Source organism: Electrophorus electricus, chromosome 4 (assembly GCF_013358815.1).
Source record: "Electrophorus electricus isolate fEleEle1 chromosome 4, fEleEle1.pri, whole genome shotgun sequence".
Classification (NCBI taxonomy): domain Eukaryota; kingdom Metazoa; phylum Chordata; class Actinopteri; order Gymnotiformes; family Gymnotidae; genus Electrophorus; species Electrophorus electricus.
Window position 1 is genome coordinate 26,148,825 of NC_049538.1, and position 22,741 is coordinate 26,171,565.

At 39.9% G+C, this 22,741-nt stretch overlaps 2 protein-coding genes across 5 annotated transcripts in view; one reads left to right on the plus strand and one right to left on the minus strand.

Annotated features, from left to right (window-relative positions):
- Positions 1 to 1,295, minus strand: part of hipk2 (homeodomain interacting protein kinase 2) — a 74,806-nt gene extending 73,511 nt beyond the window's left edge. For both annotated transcript variants that reach the window (XM_035525228.1, XM_026999507.2), the window contains exon 1: positions 965 to 1,295. In XM_035525228.1, coding sequence (XP_035381121.1) covers positions 965 to 983 — 19 coding nt within the window. In that variant the 5' untranslated portion in view covers positions 984 to 1,295. The remainder of the gene's footprint in view (positions 1 to 964) is intronic.
- A 1,187-nt stretch (positions 1,296 to 2,482) lies between these two features.
- tbxas1 (thromboxane A synthase 1 (platelet)) overlaps positions 2,483 to 22,741 on the plus strand; it is a 56,250-nt gene continuing 35,991 nt past the window's right edge. The window contains exons 1-2 of one of the 3 annotated variants that reach the window (XM_026999547.2): positions 2,483 to 2,554; positions 12,926 to 13,050. In XM_026999547.2, coding sequence (XP_026855348.2) covers positions 12,950 to 13,050 — 101 coding nt within the window. In that variant the 5' untranslated portion in view covers positions 2,483 to 2,554; positions 12,926 to 12,949. Of the gene's footprint in view, positions 2,555 to 12,696; positions 12,726 to 12,921; positions 13,051 to 22,741 lie in introns of those variants that run through there. The other 2 variants (XM_026999548.2, XM_026999549.2) reach the window with 2 other exon arrangements.

Here is a 22,741-nt window from a genome sequence, read left to right on the forward strand (position 1 = left end):
ATTTTCGGTATTAAATGCGTTAATCGTCTCGGTGAAATTGCGTCTGCTAAAACAACAAGCTTACAAAAGTTTATATTGTTTCATTACTGCGCTCTTTCTCTGTCGATCATAGTGGACTCGTTATCACTGTCAAATCGATGTGCCCTTACATCAGTTAAACGCGAGAAGCCACTGCCTTATTTTAACATACATGGACGGGTGTTGGGAGGAAGAATACAGAACACTGACCGACAGGGAACATGTATTTTATCATAGGTCAGAACTAGTCCGTGGTGTCCTTAAATACAGTGTGCCATTTTGCACTTGGATTAGTCACCCACAGCCTAATGCTGCAGTAGTCTTCCATCTGCACATAAGCCAGTCAATAGTTTTGACTGGTGCATAAAACCCAACGACATGTAACGTGGTGTGTAGCATTTAGGCCAGAGTTAATATGTCAAGTGCTAAGCAATTTCAGTATTGCTGGGAACATAAGTGAGCGAAAAAATCTATTGCTGTGGACCCGTTGCGTGTCTGATTGAGATCCACTTTTCGCACTCTCTCTCTCCAGTTCAGCTCCCATCTAATATTAACATTAAGGAGCCCAATTCGTTCAAATAGCGTTCAAGATAGCTTCAAAACAAACAAACAAAAAAGAGCAAACGTAAGATTAGACGAAGAGCCTACAGCAGGGAGAGGAAAGCAGCGCGATAAGCGGACAGCACAGGCACGTAAGGTTGGTTTTCCAGTGTTAGGAGAATTCGTCATCAAAACCATTTTCACAAAACACACAGCCATAACCAACACTATTAATGAGGCCTATTTACAATAACAATATTGAATAAATCTGCCCTTTGTATATACAAAAAGGGAAGCCTGTGTTTGAGCAGATCTCAAACCCGACATTCTATTAAGTTAAATTATTGTTGAAAATTATCCGCACGTTTTCTCTGAGAATAACACTCCGACTGATAGGATTTCTTACCTTCGTATACAGGGGCCATCGGTGCAAGGATTTCTGTTATTCATGGCAAAATATGAAAAGATGTTTCAGTTCAGAACTCAATAAAAATCTGCCATCTTGAGCCGCTGACAGAATAGCTGTCTCCTGCATTACTAGCCCAGTTCATCGGGGGGGAAAAGAAGAAAAAGATCACATCCAGAGCTGCAATGTTATAACCGGTCCACGGACAATTTAAAAAAAGCGATTTCTGCAACTTCACCCGGGAGATTCTGACCAGTTTTTTGGCTCTGAGATAGAGCCAAATTGCAGGTTCGGGCTTCAGTTTGTGGTGTGCATGTCTGTGGAGTGCCTGCAAAAGTTGCAATGGTGAAAGAGCAGAGCGAAACGAGTTTAGCCGAGCCTACATAGTAATCAAACGACTATCTGGTCGATCACTGAAGGACGCCCACCGCAAAAGGTTCCTTACACATGTTGCATGATTGCACTAAAAAAAAACCTTAAAATAAGTAAACAAATAGTTAATTAAGCAAGTAAATAAATACTCAGAGTTTAAGACAAATTTTAACAATATTTTGGTTAAATAAAAACCTGCTAGAATGTGAATCACAAAATGATTAAAATAAGAAGAAAATTAGCTGTTTAATTAGTTGAAGCTCGTCGTAGTTAATTGCAGTGGGGACAGAATACTGTTCCCACACAAGATACAATAGCCAAGCAGAATTCGGTATATCACAAGCATTTTTATGAAGTGTCAAATGTATTAATCTTGAAGCTAAGGGTTTCAATTAATCTTAGACTAAGGGCTTGTCTGTTTTGTAAATGGAGGTCTTTCCGTTCAACTTCAAAGTATGTTCTGCAGATGCGCCATTGTAATCCATAGGTTGAAACACTTGTGTTTTGGTTCGATGAATCTGGATACCCCAAGTCGGGCCTGTATCAAATCCTCCAATGACGCCACTGGATTTTCACAGAATGAACTAGGGCGGAATCGGATTACATGGCCCATACAGATGTGAACAATCTGTCATCTACCTCCAACCGCTAGAAAAAAAGCGCATTTTATTTAATTGTGTGTTCACCTGCAATGAAATAGCTATTTGGATAAAGAGCAACAGTGTGTTGCTGATTAATGCAAAATAAATGTACCCCAAGCATGCAAGAAATGAAACATACTTACCACAAACTGCAAAGTTATAAACGACAAAAATCGGGACATGAGTCATATGAATAGTGAAAGTATTACAAGTAGTGTTTATAGAAGGCTCCCTCAAACTCTTATTCGCTCATTCTCTCATATCTCTCTTATTTTCTCTCTGTTTCATATATATATATATATATATATATATATATATATATATATATATATATATATATATATATATATATATATATATATATATATATATATATATATATATGAATGAAAGCGAGAGAGAGTGAGGTACACAAATAGGAAAGGCATCATCGCATTGCATTCGCTTTGATATAATATTAAACTACAAGTACCGCTGCACAAAGTATTGTAGTTCTTACAACTCTCAAAAACTACATTAACCAGGAGGATTTCCGCGTCAACAAACAGTAGCCTACAGAGAGCTATCGGGGAAATAGGTAAGCATTACAGTTCTTTACTATAACAATAATTTATCCTGAGATTGACCAGCATTGTCTACTTGAATTTAGCTAATGAAATTTAAATATTTGGAGCACCCGGTGCAAAACACGATCTAGCTAGTTTATTCCCAAATCTAAAGAATCCTGCTGGATAAGACAGCGGCATACAGGAAGTTTTTAGGGTTTTCCTAGACTCATTTGAGATTCCAATTCATCCGTATTGCATATATGAAATATTTCACCAATGTACTTCAGAACGTCACCTGAATTATCTGAATGAAAAAAATGGGTTATGTTTTTACATTGCTGGATTAAATCAAGCACTCCCTGAAATTGGAGCGAGGTGAATAACATCTATCGCTGTTATAGTTTTTCGCTGCAATTAGATTAATCTGCTCAGTTGAACAGTGCAGGACGATTATTTGGGGGAGGGACCAGTATATGACGGGTTTCTCACCCTGCCTTCCAGTTATTGCTGGAAGCCTGGGTAGTAAGAGTTTATAGGAAATGTAGACCTTTGGCTCATAATTTACTAGGCACCACCACCTAATTGCTAGGATCTCATTCTCATTTAAGGAATTGTTTAGTGACAACCGATTATGGACAATATATACACTCACCCTATATGTAGGCAACCAGCCAGGACATGATTGATGCACAAATTATTCCCTTTTCATTTTGTAATAGAGCTACAGAGTTGACACAGCAGACAAGTAAGCAACAGGTGTAATTTATGAAGGGGATGGAGGGGGTGGTTGGGGACATGTTTCCATTACTTTCTCCCAATGTTCCTAATGTTTTCTCCCAAACATTAGGCCTCATGCAAGAGCTACTCTCATGATTCACCTGTAAATCATAAAAGCAAATATTTTATACACATCATGTACAGCTGTTCCCAAATACAAAAAACCCCACAACAATTATGTATTAATGGATTGTATGTATTTCATTCAGTTGGAGGAATATGAGTTTGAATATAGAAATGAAACTTGATGTATTGATTATCCTCTTCAGTATCCTAGTATTTTCCAGAGACGATCTAAATTGCCACATTAGCTATTAATCTTATCTCCTATGGCTTCATGCACAGTGATGTTGCACATTTAGCTGCTTGCACACTATTTAAGCACAAAAATGCTCGTTTGAAGTCGTCTATATAGAAGGTTAACATATCGCTGGGTGACTGTGGATAACAAAGATGTCACTGTGTTTGCTGCTAGTGTTCCATGTTTTGTTTTTTTGTTTTTTAGCCATTTAGCTAGTGAGGGGTGCTTTGGTACACTGCAAGAGTCTGCGCTAAAGCCGCTGAGCCTTCTTCAGTCTTCCAGCCAGGTCCATATATAGGCCATCTTGATTGGCAGAGATGAGCCATTAATGAAACAGCAGCAGAATCCAAATCCTGAACTGGAGCACAGTCATCAGGAATGTAGCGTACCAGCCCGCACCCAGTACCCAGGGGTGTAGCAATGGCCACGCTGCCCTTTGGCATTACAGTCATATAGCAAATACAGTGCACACTGACCAAAAAGCTTGCAATTAAAATAATTTATGCCATTTAACACTTAAAATATGTTGTCCAGCGAAACATCCTCCATTATAAAAGCTGAGAGTGCGATACTAAATAGGTTATCATGACATCTGTTCTCTATTCAGTCTTTTCCTTGACCCCTTTCTCTTTCAGGCTAGCTATATACTAGACAAAGCATGGTGAAAGTCAACTTTGTCATTCCTTTTCAACACAGATGTCCTGAGTGAGGAATGGAATATAGTCCCCCCCCCAGGACGCTATACTGCATTTGACATAAAACAGCAGGAGACAGTGAAAACTCTGCAATGTGATGCATCGAATACAAGGGAGTGGTAGTTGTGGACAAATGTAGGTCTTGTCCGTTTAGGATGTATATACATGGCTGGGGGAAGAGGTGGGCAAGGAGTAAACATTAGGCATAAACATGTACCAACACAAGAAAATGGTGCTGTTTTGCTGGTGATGGTGATATACTAAGCTAAGGAGAGAAAAACAAGAAAAGAAGTCACAGTTTTGGCTTTATGCTTTTTATTTGCTACCTTTAACAAAGGCAGAAGGCAGCCACCCTACCCTGGACTCGAACTCAGGCTTGACAGGAGGTAAATGTGAGCTCTGACCACAGGACCAAAGAGCCAGCTTCTTAAGTGACGGTCTCCATCACACAGCACCTTGCTGACTGATTCTTTCTTGGCTTTCCGCTTGTGCCAAACATTTTCACATCCATTGGCGTACTTGTAATTAAGAATTTGTTGCAGAAGTTGTACTGATTCAAATTTTTTGATGCCCAACAAGGGTGGGATATTACTGAGTGTTCCAAACAGGTGGGTGTAACTGAGAATGCTTGACTATTGGTTGTCCACCAACTCGCAGACACTTACAGTATTAGAATTTCTGTGATTGTTTAGATTAAAAGGCCAGCATTTCACTGTGTTAAGGAAACAGGTTAAGGATGGAGTAGAACCTATTTGTGTACATTGGAATTAGACCAGTAAGAACGCATTTAAACAATACCATTTGGAGTTAAGACCTACCTGTGTGGAGTTAAGTCCCTTCCCATTTGGAATGGAGGGCCATTTCTAGTTTGACAGAGCTAATGCAGCATTCTAACTGAAGTATATTAAGAACACTCAACCTAGTGTGTATGCATAACACGTTATATACTGGTTTGCCTTTGAATATACTTTTTTAAAAATTATATTTACCATCTCTTGTTTTCAGTAGCTCTTAATGCCACTACTAATGTTATAGGTATATGTTTTTCAGAGTTTTCACATACTGATCTCTGATTCTCTGTCATATAAGGGGAAATTCGGCAGTCATATTATTCATATTTGACATCAAGATTGAGGCTTATAGTGCTTGACAAACGGCCGTTCAAACCAAACCAAATGTACATGCCACTCCAGTTTGATGAGAATCTGACTTTGCGCTGAGTTTTAGTCAGTTGATTGCAGCTTTTGGAGACTAAATGATATGTGGCAGTCAAAGTGCATTTAAATTTGTGATTATTATTCACAAGGACATTCTCTGGATTGTTCCTAGACACATGTGACCAATGATTGAATAAAAGGCCAAATAACAAGTTTGGAAGTACATAAAAAAAACACATGAAATTTTTTAAAACCCAAATTTTTGAAAATTTTGTGTCACATAAAATATTGCCATGTTTAAACTTCTTGCGTTACATGTCGCTGTGTTTTTGATCATTTACTGAGACTGTCTCTTGTGAATAAATCAAAATATTTTTTGGAAACTTCCCAGATTTCTACATGTTAAAGGCCAATTTCAACTTTGAATAGTGTATTTAGATTTTTTAAAAAGTGATCCTTATAAAGAAGTACTATTTTTTTGAAAAAGCACAGCTTATGAAGTATTGATTTGTGGAACTTGGCATCTGATTTGTGAGTTTCATATGCACAACTTAAACTCAAGGGGTCTGATGCATTTATTGGTTTTGAAGTTTTTTTGAAAACACCCCCACTGGCAAAAATGCATCAAAGTCAGTAATCATCAAAGTTGCAATACTTCAGCAGGTCCCCAGGAATCAGAGAAAGTAATTTAGTCTATGTCACTCTGTCCAAATTTAGAGAAATATATTAGATTCAAAACTGCAAATATTCTGTAGCACCATAATTAAATTTTTTTTTTTTGCAAGAATCACCACTCTAGTGCACCCCTGAGGCCAATTCTTACCAAGCTTGCCAAGGGTCTTCAGAGTGTGACGTTAATATATGCCAAATTTAGTCACAACCAGACTATACCTTTTGAAGATTTAGGTAATTAATCCTAGAAAACCAACACCGTTTCACTGAAGTTCAACAGCCATAATTTGTTAAAATGTTTTGCATAATTTGTTACAATTTTTTATTTGATAATTATTTCGTTTTAGACTCTTTTTTTTTCGCAACCTGTTTTGGAAAAGTTGGGTGAAAAATCTAGCACTAGTTTGGAAACTGATTGGTAATTGAAGCCATGTTTTTTATTATTGTAATTTTCAAGTTTCATACTTAGGAATATTTAATCCAGCTTGTCAACAGAAGCAACAGGTACAATTTCATCTTGATCAGTCCAGCAGTTCTTGGTTCGTAGGTTTTGCACATTATACCAATTATCAAAAACTCTGTCACAGAATAAATGTATGGGTGGGGCCTATCAGAATTCAACAGAAGCGAAGAATTAAGATAAAAAAATAACTCTGACTCTATTAATTAATTCAGCAGTTGGTCAAAATATTTAACACTGTGTGGTAGCACCCCCTTCACGCTATTGGGGCTCATCCTGCCTACTTGAATAGCCAGAGGGACTACTACCTACAGATCGAGCTATGCGTTTCTATGCCTAATGGTTTGGTCTGCATGCTTCATTTTAAATGATCGTAAGAATCTTAAAAAAGCAATTACAATAGGTTCAGCACCATGTGCTTGAACCATAATCATAACTCTAAAATGTTAACAATATGACTGTAATATTTTGAAAAAAATGTAATAAAGTAAAAAAAAAAAAATTCACAGACTTTGAAGAATAAAGTCTTAATTAAAATCAAGACCATTTTTAATATAACAAAAGTAATATTTCTGTAATAAAGTCATTAATGTATAAGTATAAGATTGCATTCTCTTCAGAAAAAGTTGGAAAAGTTGCAATATTCTGAATAAAAGGTGAAAAAAGATTGGAAATGTCATGTGTTAAATGAGGAATACTGGGGCTTTTGAGAAGTCATATTTTCATATAGGTTCCACACATAAAAAAAATATTTAATTTGCTGGCACATCAACACTAGATTGTTTTTAGCAACCAAGGTCCCAGTGCTGTATGGCATATAGATTTGAACAATGTACTAAAGCTGTATGGGATGATTGCCTTGGTGAGTTTACTTGTCATGCTTATTTGTCATCTGGATGAATGCGTAGCTTGCAAACAATGACCCAAAAGTAGTCACAGACTACTTGCTTGCAGACTGACCCAAGTTTGGGTAATGGGCATATGAGAGGAATGCAGCTGTTCCTACACAGGAATCACTCGGTGCATTCCGCTAAATAGGGGAGTCTCATTTATGCTTGCAGCATGGCAGTGCAACATGTAGAATCATAGTGAGGGATCCTGTGGATGCAAAGTGGATAATTCTGCAATGGAATTTTTCAGACACTCAAAAATAATGGACTTTATGTAGTGACATTTTGGACAATAATTTGATACAGTTCTACTTCTTCGATCTCATCCAGGTGTATTCTATATCTTTTTTATTTGTTTTCTGTATTGTGAATCCATGCAATGCAACCAGATCCTCATAACCTAATACCAAAGTCAGACACTTGGAATGGTGGACAGTAAAAGAAGTGCACACACACACACTGAGTTGCCCATTTATTATGCTTCTTTTTGTATCTACATTAATTTTATCAGGTTCATCTACAATAAGGGGGCATCTGTTGACCTCTTGATGCACAATTTATTAGCCCCTCACAACCCATCCATCAAAGGGAAGGAAACCACTGATCAAATATTATTTGGGCGATGGGCCATTTTCTGCTCAGGACAAGACTGTGTGAAAGTATGTGGGTAGTCTAATTTGATCAGGCACTTCAATGTTGGTTTTTACTCAGTGTACACTGGTTGGCCATGTTATTAGAAACCCCTCCCTTATAGCTCCACCATGCTGGTGTACATCTGTTGATCCACAGTTTGTTAGTCCTTCTCTAGCCCTTTATCATAAGTCCATTTTTGGTGGTCCACCTGCATCCTAGTAGTAATGATGTGTGTAAAAGCCTCAATAACAATGCTGTGTCTGATACATTTGTAACAGCACCACATATGTCGCTATAATGTCAGTGCTGCTGCTGCACTGTGACTGATCCATATACCATCCAGATAACATCTGGTCAGTGGTGGTCCTGTGGTGGGACCTTTCTACAGATGGTTGGTATATGGTTGATTTGTGCACTATATTAGGCTACACACGAACTCCATGACGCGTGAGAATACTTTGTTTAGATCTTACATGCCAGAAAGCCTATTATAAATACCTCACAGTTGACAAGATTCTAATAAAATTATATTTACCCATAATTACACATAGATATAGCATTTTTTAAGCAACAGATCACACAGCAATAGGTGATATACACTATGCAAATTGCTTGTTGGAAAACTGGTTGCCTGACTTTAGTTTTACATGATATTTCTCAAGTTTTATTTCATAATTATTTTAATGGAGGATGAGCTACATGAAGTTGTGAGGACAAATAATACCAAAGCTAGGTCAAGGGATGGATGAGAAGATGCCCAATTCTAATGTTCTATACACCTCAGATTTATGGTGCAGATAAGTATACACTCCAGAATGTTCTTCAAGAAGAGGTAGATGTTAGGGAAATCACCTCAAAGGACCCAAACCTCTGTGATGAAACTGAGCTCTGTGCTCTTCTTATCAGTGAAAATGGCTGGCATGCCATTGTGGATGCATACCATGCAGTTGAACCATATGTGCTAGTATGAGATACTACTGAATGTTTAGCAGAGTTATTTTCATTACTGGCCATGGGGATGCACTGATCTGCAAAGTTTTAATGTACCTACCCCCAACACACCAAATCCAGCTCATGAAGAATATGATAAATGGCTAATGAGCTGGATCAGGAGTGTTTGAAACTCTGCAGGTCAGTCAGTTCCCAGATCTGGGCCTGAGGTCCTTTTCTGAGATTTAGGAGAAGTCAGGAGCATGATCAAAGCTGTCAGAGAAGTGATTCAGCATCCTGTATGTACACCCAATTGGCTTCCATGTGAAATTAGTCTGGAATTTGAACGCTTCAATGAAACCTGACATCACCAAATCAGATCATTGTAGAACCTCAAACATCTTCCTAGCTTGCCTTCATCTCTGATTTATCTTTTCAAGTGGGTGGCAACTTCTTTCTTTGAAGTCACTTCTGTTGGAAATATTAACCTTCCTGACACTTTTCTTTGATGTTGGTTCTCAGGTTACTATACATTTTAGTAAGTAAATCTGACAGACATCTGTAATTTTGCTATCCCTCTCCAGCAAAGTCATAAACATTGTTTTTTGCACAAACCCCTTGTGAGATATCTCATCAGGAATTCTTGGTACAGTGCTAGCAAAGACTCTTCCTGCATTCATAACTATTAACAATTTTCAAAATGACAACATAAACAGAGTTGAATTTATATAAATCCCAACTTAGGATAGCACTGAGCTAGCTTTATTGTGATTTTGAAATCAGTTGCTCAGCATTATAGCTTTTGTACACCAAGCAGAAGGAGGGATATGCAGTAAATTATCAGGCTGATGGATCAGTGTTTCACTGAAAAAGTCATTGTCTACCATTTGCTGTGCACCAAAAGTGATCTCTGGGTCCGATATTTTTGCTACTGTGGCATGGGAAATGGTTTCTTCAGCGGTATACTCTAGTTCCACAAAAATAATGGGATTACTGATGACACTGACAAATGTGCTTGCAGCATGATCAATGCTAGCTCTGATTTGTTCAGAAACGATGAACCACTCTGGAAGTCAAAGTTAACATTATTGTTTATGTTTACAGGTGTGTTGAGGGAGGGATGGAACATATTTTCGCTAGGACATGGTGCTAAATTTGGCATTAAATAGCAGCAGACAACAGTGTGACAGAGCAAAGGGACTCATCAGTCTTGTTGCACATCTCTGGCTGGTATAAACTTCGATCTTGGCAATTTGCTTGCTACATGTCAGTGAACTGGGCTCTAATACTGCCCTAGTTGGGTCAGAGTTATTGCCACACTCTTCATCCAGCACTGTTTATGGCTGATCCTCACCTTTTTGCCTTTTTTCCTTTCAAAGTTTGTTTCTCCTTCAGCTTTTCAAAGAGACTCATCTTTCTTGTTGATTAGGGTGTCTACTACATACAAAATTTAAAAGGGCAATCCTTTCTCCATGCGATGGCAAGTAATTAGCCAGTTTTTCATCTACCGTTAGCATGGCGGCATCTCTGTCGATCTGTAAGAAAGTTAAGGGAAAAGTGTTACCTTTGTGTGCTTAAGAAGCAAAGACATGTGATAGCAGTATATGAAATGATATATTTTAAATGAAACTGTACTAAAGGGAAACTTTGTGTAAAAGGGCTGTGTATCTGCTAAAGGAACATAAATATAGTAAACAATGAACATATACATGGCAAATGCATGAAATTAGAAATCAAAGAAATATTATGTTTAACCAATGTCACCTAAAGACAGGCTATATTTGGATTGGCACTAATGTCATCTAGATTAGACTGATTGGCATTGAATTAATTGCACCTGTCTTTTGCTGTTTTTCAGCTCTAGCTGCAATATAAATGCACTTTAAAGGATTACATTTACTGTGCTGTAGTCCATCTGTTACTACACAATCCATCAGCCTTTCTGTCAGTGTAATGCACCATCGGCGTGGCAGTGACACATTTGTGACATATTTGTGGCTTGGTAGTGCATGTCTGGCACCAATACGAGTACAACAGACACAGCCATGTTGCTAGGATTTTTAAACAACTGTCAATACTAAGTACACTCAGAAATATTCACCAGCAGTGGGCCTACTGACCACTGTGGAAGGGCCAGAGCAGGCGTGGGCTACAGAGGCCCAAAGTCCAGTTTGGTGATTTCTCTGTTTTGACACAACAACTAAACCTGGTAATGTATTACTGTGGAGGAATCCAGCCCTCCAGGATTTGAACACCCCTGGGCTAAAGGATCAAATTTTGCATGTGCATCAAGATGAGTAATGTTAAATATTCACAAAAATACCACAGTGCCGAGCCCGATGCCCTTTTAACAGTGCCACACACATTCCAGCATTCCACTACCATGTCAATGTCACTGCTGAGCTGAGCATAGTCCATCACCCAAATGATACATGGTTGGCTCTATGTTTCTATTGACGTATGGGGGCAGAATACACAACACAACAGCTCCATCAAGTGAATCACTTCCTACGCTACTCCTCTATCTTTCAAGAAGGTTATAACATCTGACAGTTTTCCTGCCATTATGGAACTACAGAGTACAATAAAACATAACAACCTCACAGAATCTTGGATGATTAGAAGCTACAGATTAGAAACTGTACTAACTACACTAGAGCAGATCATATCTAACTATAACTTAGCATAGTTTCTGCTGTGCATTCAGCTGTTCTGCACAAGTGTTGATGCTGTGTTGGACTAATAGATTACCAGTAGCAATGCCAACACAAACAAAATTTACAGTGCATAAAATGATATCTTAGCAAGTGAAAACATCTTAAATCTAGTTTAATTATCGAAATCTCTCATTTTGAGATTGTTCTGAGAAATTATTTCTTATTTCTTAATTTTACCTAAATTACTTAAAATATCTCACTATATTGGAAGATAATTTTCTTGTTTCATGATAACTGCTTAAAAGATGAAAAATCTGCCAATTTTGTGTGAATTTTACTTGTTAAAATTACTTAAAACAAATAAAAAACATCTAGAAATATTATATTCTTACAACAATCTCTAAATGAGATATTCTAGATATTGAAATATATAGATATCTACAAAACTGAAAGTTCCCAGTATTCCTAGTAAGCTTTCTCCCTGAGTAATATTGCACGCTTTATGCCCATGGGCCATGATAGTGGTTGGACAACTCAGTACCTTCTTTGGTAACCTGTTTTAGCCTGAACATGCATGTACTGATGTAAGTTTATTACTAAATAATCTTTTGATGCAAGTTCTGCCTGTCTTGTTTGTATTATGTAATATTCCATGTAAATATTATATGTGCTATTATAGTGCTGTATGCTTCCTGAATTTAACATGTTATAGATGGCTCTTTGAATAATATGCGTTTAAAGTAGTATCATGTGAAATGTTGTGTAGTATAAATCATTTATTCCCATTTTGGAATGCTTTTTCTAATTTAAACTCTTTATTGTCTTTCTGTCACCCCAGCATTCATACTGTAATCACCATTCTGCTTGTCTTCTGCTTGTGACTGGTGAGAGAAGTGAAGACAGTCTTTTGTAGTTTTCACGATGCCATTTGTGTCTTCACCATTCCTCTGGTTAACCGTTCAGATATCGCATAAGCACTGTGAGCATGAGTGCAGGGATTAATCAAAGCCAAACCATTGATCAGGATTGTAGGTACCATCATGTGTAACATTTACAGTGTGAACAATCCTTTTTCAATCGTTATTTTCAATCATTAACAATCGTTATTCCCTTATGCTAAGAAATACCTGTAATATGAAGAAGTTTTCTTGATTTTTTTTTTTTTTTTCATATTTTGGTAATATTGCAAGCTTCAGATCATGATGTCAGCATTGTCTTCATCTGGCAGGTTCCTGGGTTTTGTGTGAAGTTAATGGTCTTGGCCACTGACACAGTGAGGATGTCTGAAGTTGAGGCCAGTGAATTCTCAGTGCCTCTGGTCCTCTTCCTACTCTTCCTACTTCTCCTGTACTGGTGAGTGGAGAGTTTAATGCTGCTGGGATGAAGAACCTTACAGTTGCATGACAAGAAAACTGACACCCTTGATTGTCCTGTTCTCACACTCACAGGTACCCTGACTATAATGGTCCTATGGCTGTCAGAGGCTTGATTACTATCTGTTAGGACTGTAGTAATTTTGAAAATGAGATGTTCTCATGGCTTGGAAAAGGATTGCAGCTTTTGTGTCTGAAGTAGTAAAGATGAGATGTCTGCTGATAATCCATTGATTATTAAGAATTAAGAATATGGGTTTACTAGTGAGTTAAATTTTAAGGCTACTGAGATGGCGGTAGAAAATTACTTCAGTAAAACAGAGGGCTTCCCAATTAGTTTTGCATTTATTTTTTCCACATCTTTAGGTCTGCAATCAACTGTTATAATCGTTGTAATCCACCAATTGTAATAATCCCTGTAATCCAGCAATTGACAGAGAAATGGGCATCTGTCCTTACAAATACTCCTGTACAATAAGTGAACTCAATGAATGTAATGTAGTGCTCATTAATGAATGCCAGACACACTTGCTGAGCTGGTGTGCATCTTCTCAGCAGATATGCAGGTGACTTACATGTGTTCATGCAACTGTGCCTAAGAAGTGGACCATTTCTGATGGCAATGAATAATGCAATCACAGCGTCAGTGAAACTAAATAGACATTTATTTAGCATTAGATTATCAGTCACATTTTAATGGTCTTCACTTCTTTCTTTCTTTCTTGCTCTCTTGCGCTCTCTCTCTCTCTCTCCCTCTCTCTCTCTCTCTCTCTCTCTCTCTCCCTCCTTCCCTCCTCTGTGTTTCTGATGGCAATGAATAATGCAATCACAGCGTCAGTGAAACTAAATAGACGTTTATTTAGCATTAGATTATCAGTCACATTTTAATGGTCTTCACTTCTTTCTCTCCCTCCTCTGTGTTTATTTTAGAGGCAATGTGTATATCAGCAGTGGTAACTTAGTGGCCTGTTTTTCAGTGTCCATTACACCACTTCAAGACTCATGATTTTTAAGAACAGTATACGTTAAGTACTCTTTTATTTTCTGTTAAGAACATTTTAATATCATAGCACAAAAAGTAAAATACATAAATACTAATAATAATATTTTAATATGGATGGATGGAATGAAGAAAGGAACTTTATTGAACCTGGGGGATGAGTTGAATGATGAGTTGTATTGGTTTCAAGACCAGGTTTATTCTGGTTTTCTCATGAATTAGTGCACTCCTTCTTATCAGGGACAAATGTTCTTGGCCACCGTGCAAACACTTGGTCGCTCAGAACATGTAAATTCCTGTCTGTAGGGGAAGGCACATCTCACTGAACGGAAAGCTGGGTTATGGAGGGGCTTCCTATGCTGTCGTCTTGCAAATTAAGATTTATATCAGAGGATGAAACCCTCTTGCATGAGGACAACCATGACACCAAGGTTAAAAAAAAAAAAAAAGATTTAGGAGAGAAGGTGGATGGGCTTCTCTGGCATGTCTCCAGGGCAGAAATAAGCCACATTAAGGGATCAGTTTCTGGGTTTGAAACCTCATTGCATTGTAACGCATAAGCTTGTTGTCCTCGAAACAGGTCTTTCATGGCAAACGCTTGTAAAGTACAAACTTTACAAGCAAAATTTAGCATTTGTTAAACTGTGTTAAGTCTCCACGGTACCACTGGCTCTGGCGTTTGAGATCAGTCTATAGACTGCCATCTACTGGTTATTAAATGTAGACATGTGCAGGTGTACAGGTGAGGTGTGTGTGTGTGTGTGTGTGTGTGTGTGTGTGTGTGTGTGTATATATTCTATATAAGGTAGATATGCAAATGTAAAGTTTATAGGGTTTGGTTCAAAGTTTTTTAATGAAGCCTTAACTACAATGCACCAAGCTGTTGTTCAGGTATGATATGGTTTTGTTTAATCTAGGTAGGCTTGGCTAAGATGAGGACGGTGCAGAGCAATAATGTAGCACCCCTACTTTAGTCTCAGTTGTCTCGTTTGCTATCTTGCTTGCTGATTTCCATTCTGGCATGGTGATTGTTATTAAGTTCGAAATGCATCTTAGTCTTTGTAGAGGTGAAATTCCTCCGTTGAAGTCGGAGGAGTGTTCTTTTCTTTCCTTATATTGACTACATGCTACACTCTCACTAAGCTGGCTGTACACCAGGGCCCTTGCCACTGACGTACTCTCTTCCCTGGTGCAACAGGGTGTAAAGCATTGACATATTCACACAGACTTGCTCATAAAATCTGAGGAATGGAGGAGAGTGTGAGTCCATCTGTTTCTCTGCTCTAGGTGTTTAAAGAACTGGCATCATATCAGAAGGTCACACACTAAGATATGATATCAGAGCAGATGTGGTCAAGCAGGAAACAGTCTCTCCTCTCTCTCCCTCCCTCCCTCCCCCTCCATTTGTCCTCATACAATTTTGACCTGATCCTCAAACAAAAAAAAAAGTTTCCAATTGGCTGCATTTTAGCTTTTTCTGAATAATTTAGTAGAGATTAATAAAATTCAATAACCTATAAATTATGGAACTAAATAATTTTCAAGAAATGCCGGCTTTGGCTGTTATGTCCCACATGGGATTAAGTGTCACCTCCTCTGGTTTTAATTCCCTTCTTAGCATGGCTGTACAGATGAGCTGCATCCTTCATGAGGTCAGAGCTACCCTTCCTTCCTTGCTCGAACTGCCTCAGGTTAAGTTCCATTCCTGCATATTCTCCCTTGACCCTGCAAGGACATGTGTTGGTGGGTCCAGTAAATGATGTCTGAATCTGTATAATCTTACTCTAGTCTGTTGGTGTCTTATGCTCAGTATAAGCAGTGAAATCATGGTGTCAGTGATGTCATCTCTTTCAGTTCAGCTCATAGTGACTTTAACTGACTTGGTTTGCCCTCCAGCTCCACACCCACTGGGACTGCAGGCCGGTTGATTGTGATTGTATCAGGCTGCGGACAGCTGACTTGGCAGCACAGCGGTTGCATGGCCAGATTGACTTTCATTGTCATTGAAATAGTTATTGTTTAATTGAGGGCTCTTGGACAGCCCATTCATCACGGATGTTAATCATATCAAGCGCTCACACCTCCCATAGAACCTGCTACGTTCAGCCATTTCCATGGCACTGGGCTCCTAATACATCTAAACGTGGTAATCGGCTCTAATTTCACCAAGATCCACCCAGCTCTGCAAATGAGCTCTGGGCTGACCTGCAGGCAGCCCTGCTAATAGGAACCAGAGCAGCTCCACGCAGTAGCCCCGTCCAATAGCCCCCACTGGCTCCACACCACTTGGTTTACATATGAGCTCAATGCTGTTAAATCTCATATTGCATGGCAGATAATGCAGTAACTGAAATGGGTCCACATTGAGTCTCCTCTCCCCTGCCACACTGTATTAACTGAGCAGGCTGCCGTAATGTTAATAGGGTTACCGACTGCAGCTCCAAGTGTGCTCTCTAGAAACATGCCTGTCAGAGTATGACTACACGCTTAGCACATTTCCCTGTAAGAAGCCTTCAGAAATTCCTTCTTCAGAAATTCATCCTGCATTCTGAATCCTGTCTTTAATGGGGCAAAGTTGGACAGTGTGTTTACATTAAGTAAATGGTTTTTTTTTTGTTTGTTTGGTTTTTTTTTAGTTTTTTTTACTGTACCCAGACACTGGGCTCAAAATTACAGACCAACTATCATGTGCGCCCACTTCCCCCATGTTAAGGAGCCACTACTTGTCTTATCACCTGTATGTCTGGAGCTGGTTCAGCATTTTCTCTTGCACTCCTTCCTCTCCTTTGCCATCTTTCTTGTTTTCTTTCTCTGTTCCTTTCTCTCTCTCTCTCTCTCCCTCCCCCCTTTCTGTTGTGAGCTGGAGGAGGCAGGCAGACAGCTCTGTGTGGTCTCTGCTGCGGGCTGGAAATAGCCGAGTGTTTTCACCGTGCTGCGTGGCCAGGGAGAGTGGACCTGGGATTTGGAGAAGTGTTATGGAACTAGAGGGACTCGTCTGACTAACAGAGCGGGCGGTGTCACAGCAGGGCCGTTCGCATGGCTCTCGCACCTCTATTTTTGGTTGTTGTTGCCTTCCAGCTGGCTGCACCTGCAGGCTTTGAGAACGACATGGACTGGAGGTGTAGCGCTCATTGTCAGATGCTTCTTTCCTCCCCTCATCTTTCTCCAGCCCCATTTTGAGAGAAAGCTTTTGGTGAAAAGAGGTTCCTTAAACGACCAGATGGAGAGTGCAGCCATAGCAGGCCATGTGCTTTCTTTCCACACTGAGGTTATTCAGTATTAACACACAACTCTGCCTTCTTCCATTTGCTTTAGGATGCATGTATATGCACGATGAAAGCACATGTATCCATATGTAATTATAGTTTAACTGAGACCACTATATCCGGTGTGGTAATTTGTAGATTTTAAATGACTTTTCTGGCATAGCGGAGCAGAATTCTTGTCTAAAGTGGGAACAGTAAAATAAACACTTAGCTCACTGCAGCAGCTGCTGTGGTTTGGTATGCAAATAATCCAAGTTTATTGTCTGCTGAAATTTTTGTGATTAATAAATCTCCACTGTGGACTTTGGTTAATATTTTTGCATTGCATTTCATATAAAACCAAGATATTATAAAGCTCCCTTAACACAAAACACCCCTGAACATAATACTGCCTCTCACACACTACTGGTAAACCCAACACTAACTCCCATTGCAAATCCTTACAGACTAGGCTGCAAAACTGGCCTATGGTGTTGAATGAAACATCAACTGTGTATTTGTCCCACACCATGGAATATCTCGTATTGGGTGATGGTTCTCTATGTAGAACGTGATGGGTCTGTAAGTGCAGAGTAACATGTCTGTAGGTGCAGGGTGATGGCTGTGTAAGCTCAGGGTGATATGTCTGTATGGTCAGGGGGATAGATCTGTAAATACAAAGATCTGGGTTATGGGTCTTTAAGTGCAATGTGACGGGTCTGGAGGTGAAGTATTTTGGGTCTCTAAGACAAGGGTTATGGGTCTGTAAGTGGTAGGGTAAGGGGTTTGTAGATGGCTATGTGATGGGTCTGTAAGTCCAGAATGATTGGTCTGTAAGTGGCAAGGTGTTGGGTTTATAAATAGAAGGGTGAATGGTCTGTAAGTGGCAGGGAGGGGTGATGTAGGGTAATGGGTCACAACGTCATGGGGTCTCTAAGCACAGGGTTGCTGATCTGGAGGAGCAGGGTGATGGGTCTTTTCGTGTTTATCTGGAGGAGCCAGATGAATGTGTCTGTAAGAGGTGATTGACCTGTAAGTGTTGCTAGGTCTGGAGTAGCAGGGTGATGGGTCTGTAGGTGTTTTGATCTGGAGGAGCCAGGTTATGGGTCTGGAGGAGATGATGGATCTGGTTGGTCTGGAGGAGCAGGGTGATGGGTCAGTAAATGATGATGCTCTGTAAGTGGTGATAGGTCTGTAAATGGTGATGGTCTGTAATTGGTGATGGGTCTGTAGGTCTGTAGGTTTATGATTTGATAAAGTGTGATGTGTGAATGATGTCCTCTTGCAGGAAGGCAATATTGTGGAGCTGCAAGCATATATTCAGGTTTACAGCCTTGAATACACAGCTACTTACTGAGATCTCATTCAGGTTTCTCCCTCTCATTATGGGCCAGATTTGAGTGGTATGTTAAGCATGTCTTTCATTCAGTGAGATTAAATATGATTCTTATGGCTTGATCTTGATGGTATTGAGAGGCCTTGAGTGAAGTTCTTGACTATGATCATGAGAAATAGAACATCTCAGTATGAGAGACTGTAGAATAATGTGATTAGTTTGCTAGTGATTAATTATATAAATCTAATAGGAATGTTTGGTCCTATAGTATATTGTAGCTTGCAAATTTAAATAATTAGTTAAAACAGGTGATGTGGTGATGTCATCCAAGTTGTTGTGTAACAGCATATATGAAAGTGCTTTGGTGGTCTAGCTCCTATTTGTCTGCCATACTCTATGTTGCTAGTCTCCTGTCTCCAAGTCTCTTTGCCCTGCGTTGGGCTGCTCTCAGCCCCCTCAGATAAGCACCTGATATTTGGCTCACTAACACCCTGTGACACCAGCCATGCTGAGCCAGGCCCAGTTCACACACCAGCTTGGTGAGGAGCTGCTCGGAGGTCTCTCTCCCCCAACGCCTATGGGCAAATTCAGGCACGACTGCTCCAGCCTCATGGCGCCTCCCACCGGAGCTCTCCCAGGTCCCCACAGCCCCATCAATAAAACTGTAGAGTGGAAAGCTGGCATGCCCTGGCGCATGTGACTGCCACAGTGCTCAGCTCCACTCTGCTGGGTGTGTGTATGTGTGTGTGTCTCTACGCGGGAGTTAGAAAAAGGTCCAACCATATGGTTTTATGTCCAGGTTTGTGTTTGATGGAGCCAAACTTAATATGCTTTTTTTTTTCTCTTTTCTTTTTTTTTTAAATTGTTCATCTGTGTATATCAGTGTTTTTTCTCTGTGGACTAAAATCACTGACAGACACAGTAATCCTTCATAAATTAGTGAGCTGTCATTGGCATCCATTTTTATTAGGTCCATAACAATAAGCAAGACACGCCTGTGATCACAGATGATGAAGAGCAACTAGAAATTGGTTCAACCCAGTGAAGTCACAGCAGTAACGTCTGCTGCAGTCAGTATGCATGACTGTGTAGCCGAGGAGATGTTCGCTGATAATTAACAGTTTGTCTTGTTGCTTTCTGTGAAACACATTACAACATGAAACATTTTTCCTGTTAGCCTCTTGCAGTATTATTTATGAGCACAAGTGGCGAAATAGTGCCGCATTGGAACTGTTCTCCTTGGAAAATGAAATGTTTAAAAAACATGTTCCCTTAGACAGAGAGCAGGTAACCATGTGACATTCTGATCTCACTGATGTTGGTAAAATAAGCTCTATAGTGAGTAGATGTTCTTTAGCACTGAAACACTTTCGAACACTAGCAGACATGAGGTACTTTTGGCTCTTGAAGCACCAGTATATAACAGTGTTAATCATTAAGCAGTGAGCCACTAATGTCTAACCTTTTTTCACCCTTATCGGAATTTTCCATACACAATATCTGTCAGCAGTGCAGCTGTTTCTAGATTGGTTGTCCATGGGGTTGACCATTTACCCACAGTAAAAGCCCTCGAGAATGCAAATGCATGTCTCCTTGCTAAACCTGCTGAGAGATCACAGTGTGTCAGTGTAGTGACAGTGGATCTGAGAGTATGAAAGGCGTCACATACAGCTCTTATTATTCTGCACTCTTTGACTAGTACAGAGTGTCTGGCTCTGCTCTGGCCTCTGGCCTGATATCCACTGTGACGCGCTCTCTCTCTCTCTCTCTCTCTCTCTCTCTCTCTCTCTCTCTCTCTCAGCGTCACCAGTTCTCTCTTTCTCTTTCTCTCTCTCCTTGCCTTCTGCTTCTCTCTCTCATCCTCTCTCATATCCCCTTGCCTACTCTTTTGCTTGTCTGAATATCTAGTATGTAAAAAAAAAAAATGTAATTTTTTTTTCTTTCTTGCTGTCGTCTGAGATTTATCCTGACCACTGGAGGTTGTTGGACTTTATGAGACCTGTGTTGGACTTTTACCTACCTGTTCTACCTCACACTCTCTCTCTCTCTCTTTCTCTCTCTCTCTCTCTCTCTCTCTCTCTCTCTCTCATTCCCCTGATCCCTCTCACACTCTCCATCTCCTACTTTCCTGCTCTTTGCCTCTTTCTCTCTCTGTATCACTGTCTCTCCCTCTCAGCATTGCACTTCGTCTTCAGCCCTGATGATACTACTGCCTAACCTGTCTCTTCTCACTCCTCCATAAAAACAACACAATGACTCAGTCAGTCAGAACGTCTCCTCTCTCTGTCCCATTGACTGGACAGAGCAGGCTCACTAAGCGACGTTAGCCCAAAAGGAAATGCAGTAAGGTCAGCCCAAAAGGAAAAGCTAATTACATGTTAATCAAAAATGGCACACCAAAGCTTAGACAGGTCATGAATATGTAGAGGGAAACCAGGCCCCAGGTGTGTTTGGGCCAGAGATGTCCCAGTGGCATGAGGGGGCTGTTGCTGCTGAAAAACCAGAAACCTTCTTATTTGTGCAAGCTAAATCTTTGACAAAAGGTGGATGTTAAACATATACTTAGTCACATTCAACTTCATTTTTCTGTTTTTTGAAATCTTTATATACCCTAGTGTGCATCATATTATTTATTTATTTCATAATTGAACATACAACAATATACCTGTATACCCATGTAGTTAAAGTTCACAAAATTCTTAACACTAACAGACTTGCAGATTCACAGTGTCTTCAGCTTCATGCTGTGTAGCCCAGCATGTGCTGGAGGAGTATTGTATTTTCACAGACCAGTTTGCTCCATTCCTTCTGTGCAAAATACAGCCACCTGCTGTTCTGTACTGAGTCAGAGTTCAGACTGCAATGCCGGACCTTATGCTGTTTTTAGATGTCCAGAAATTTTTCACGTTCCCCTAAGGAGAACTTTAAGGGAAACTTCATTCAGAAATAACTTCTCCCAAAGCGTCATCTCCTGCGTTCACTCCACTGGCTCCCTGTCGTGGCTTACATCAGATTTAAAACACTGACGCTCCCTTACAAAGCTAAAACTGGACCAGCTCCCACGTACATGAAGCACCAATCAAACCCCGTTCTGCGCCACGCTGCCTTCAGACCTCCTAGCACAGTTCCACTGTCCCACTATGTATCAAGACTCAATGCAAGCATGCAGAAATGTTTTGTTGGAGACTAAAGGGCACATCTGTAAGTTTGCTGTGAACAAGGGCTTCTGCCAAATAATAGAAATGTGAGTGGAATGTAAAAGTCTACAAACCCAAAGCGAGGTCAACTCCGTTTGCTGATGCGCAGAGACTCTGTCTGCTGTTGCGGTGTGAGTGTGTGTCGTGGCTGGGCCAGAGAGTGCTCTGTCAGGATTCTAGGCTCACACAGAAGCTTTTCCAGCCTGAATGACTGGGACTGTCTGTCACCAGTATACATGTCAGCTTCTGGCAGCTGATGGTGAATATTTCTGTGCTGTTGTGAAAAATGGGTCCAAATCCAAACATGGACAGATTGAACCAGTGATTCATCCTCATTTGTTAGCAACGTCATCACCGTTTGTGACGGCTTGTGCCGCAGAGTAATTAAGGAGGTGTCATAAAATGTTTCAACTTTTTCTACAGCACCGATAAAGCCTCTTTCTCAAATCTGACAGTTAATATGGTAATGAGCTCCTGCAGAGTTGGAGATTGCTAGAGAAGTTTTTTTCTTTTCTTTTTCCTTTGTACAGTAGATTTTGATGCTTGTCTGAAACATCGTTGTGTGTTTCCTCACATCCCATACCACCCATGGCAAGGACTATTCTTACCTGTATTGAGGTGTGGTAAAATCTATGGAGCTTGTGGTTGTCATGGGAACTTTGAATACTGTTGCACTGTTGTTAACTTGGCAGATTCAAAATGAGCCCTCATTAAGTAACTTTTCAAGTTGGAGGGCACAGCATGTTAGTTGGCCTCTCACCTCTTGGAGCTCGACTTCAAAGTGCTGCTCTAAAACGTAGTAGTCCAGTAGTGGTGTTTCAACAAAAGTGGCACTCATACACAGTGCAGTCCTGCTCTTCCAGCATGGAGGGAATGCACTGGCAGCACCTGCC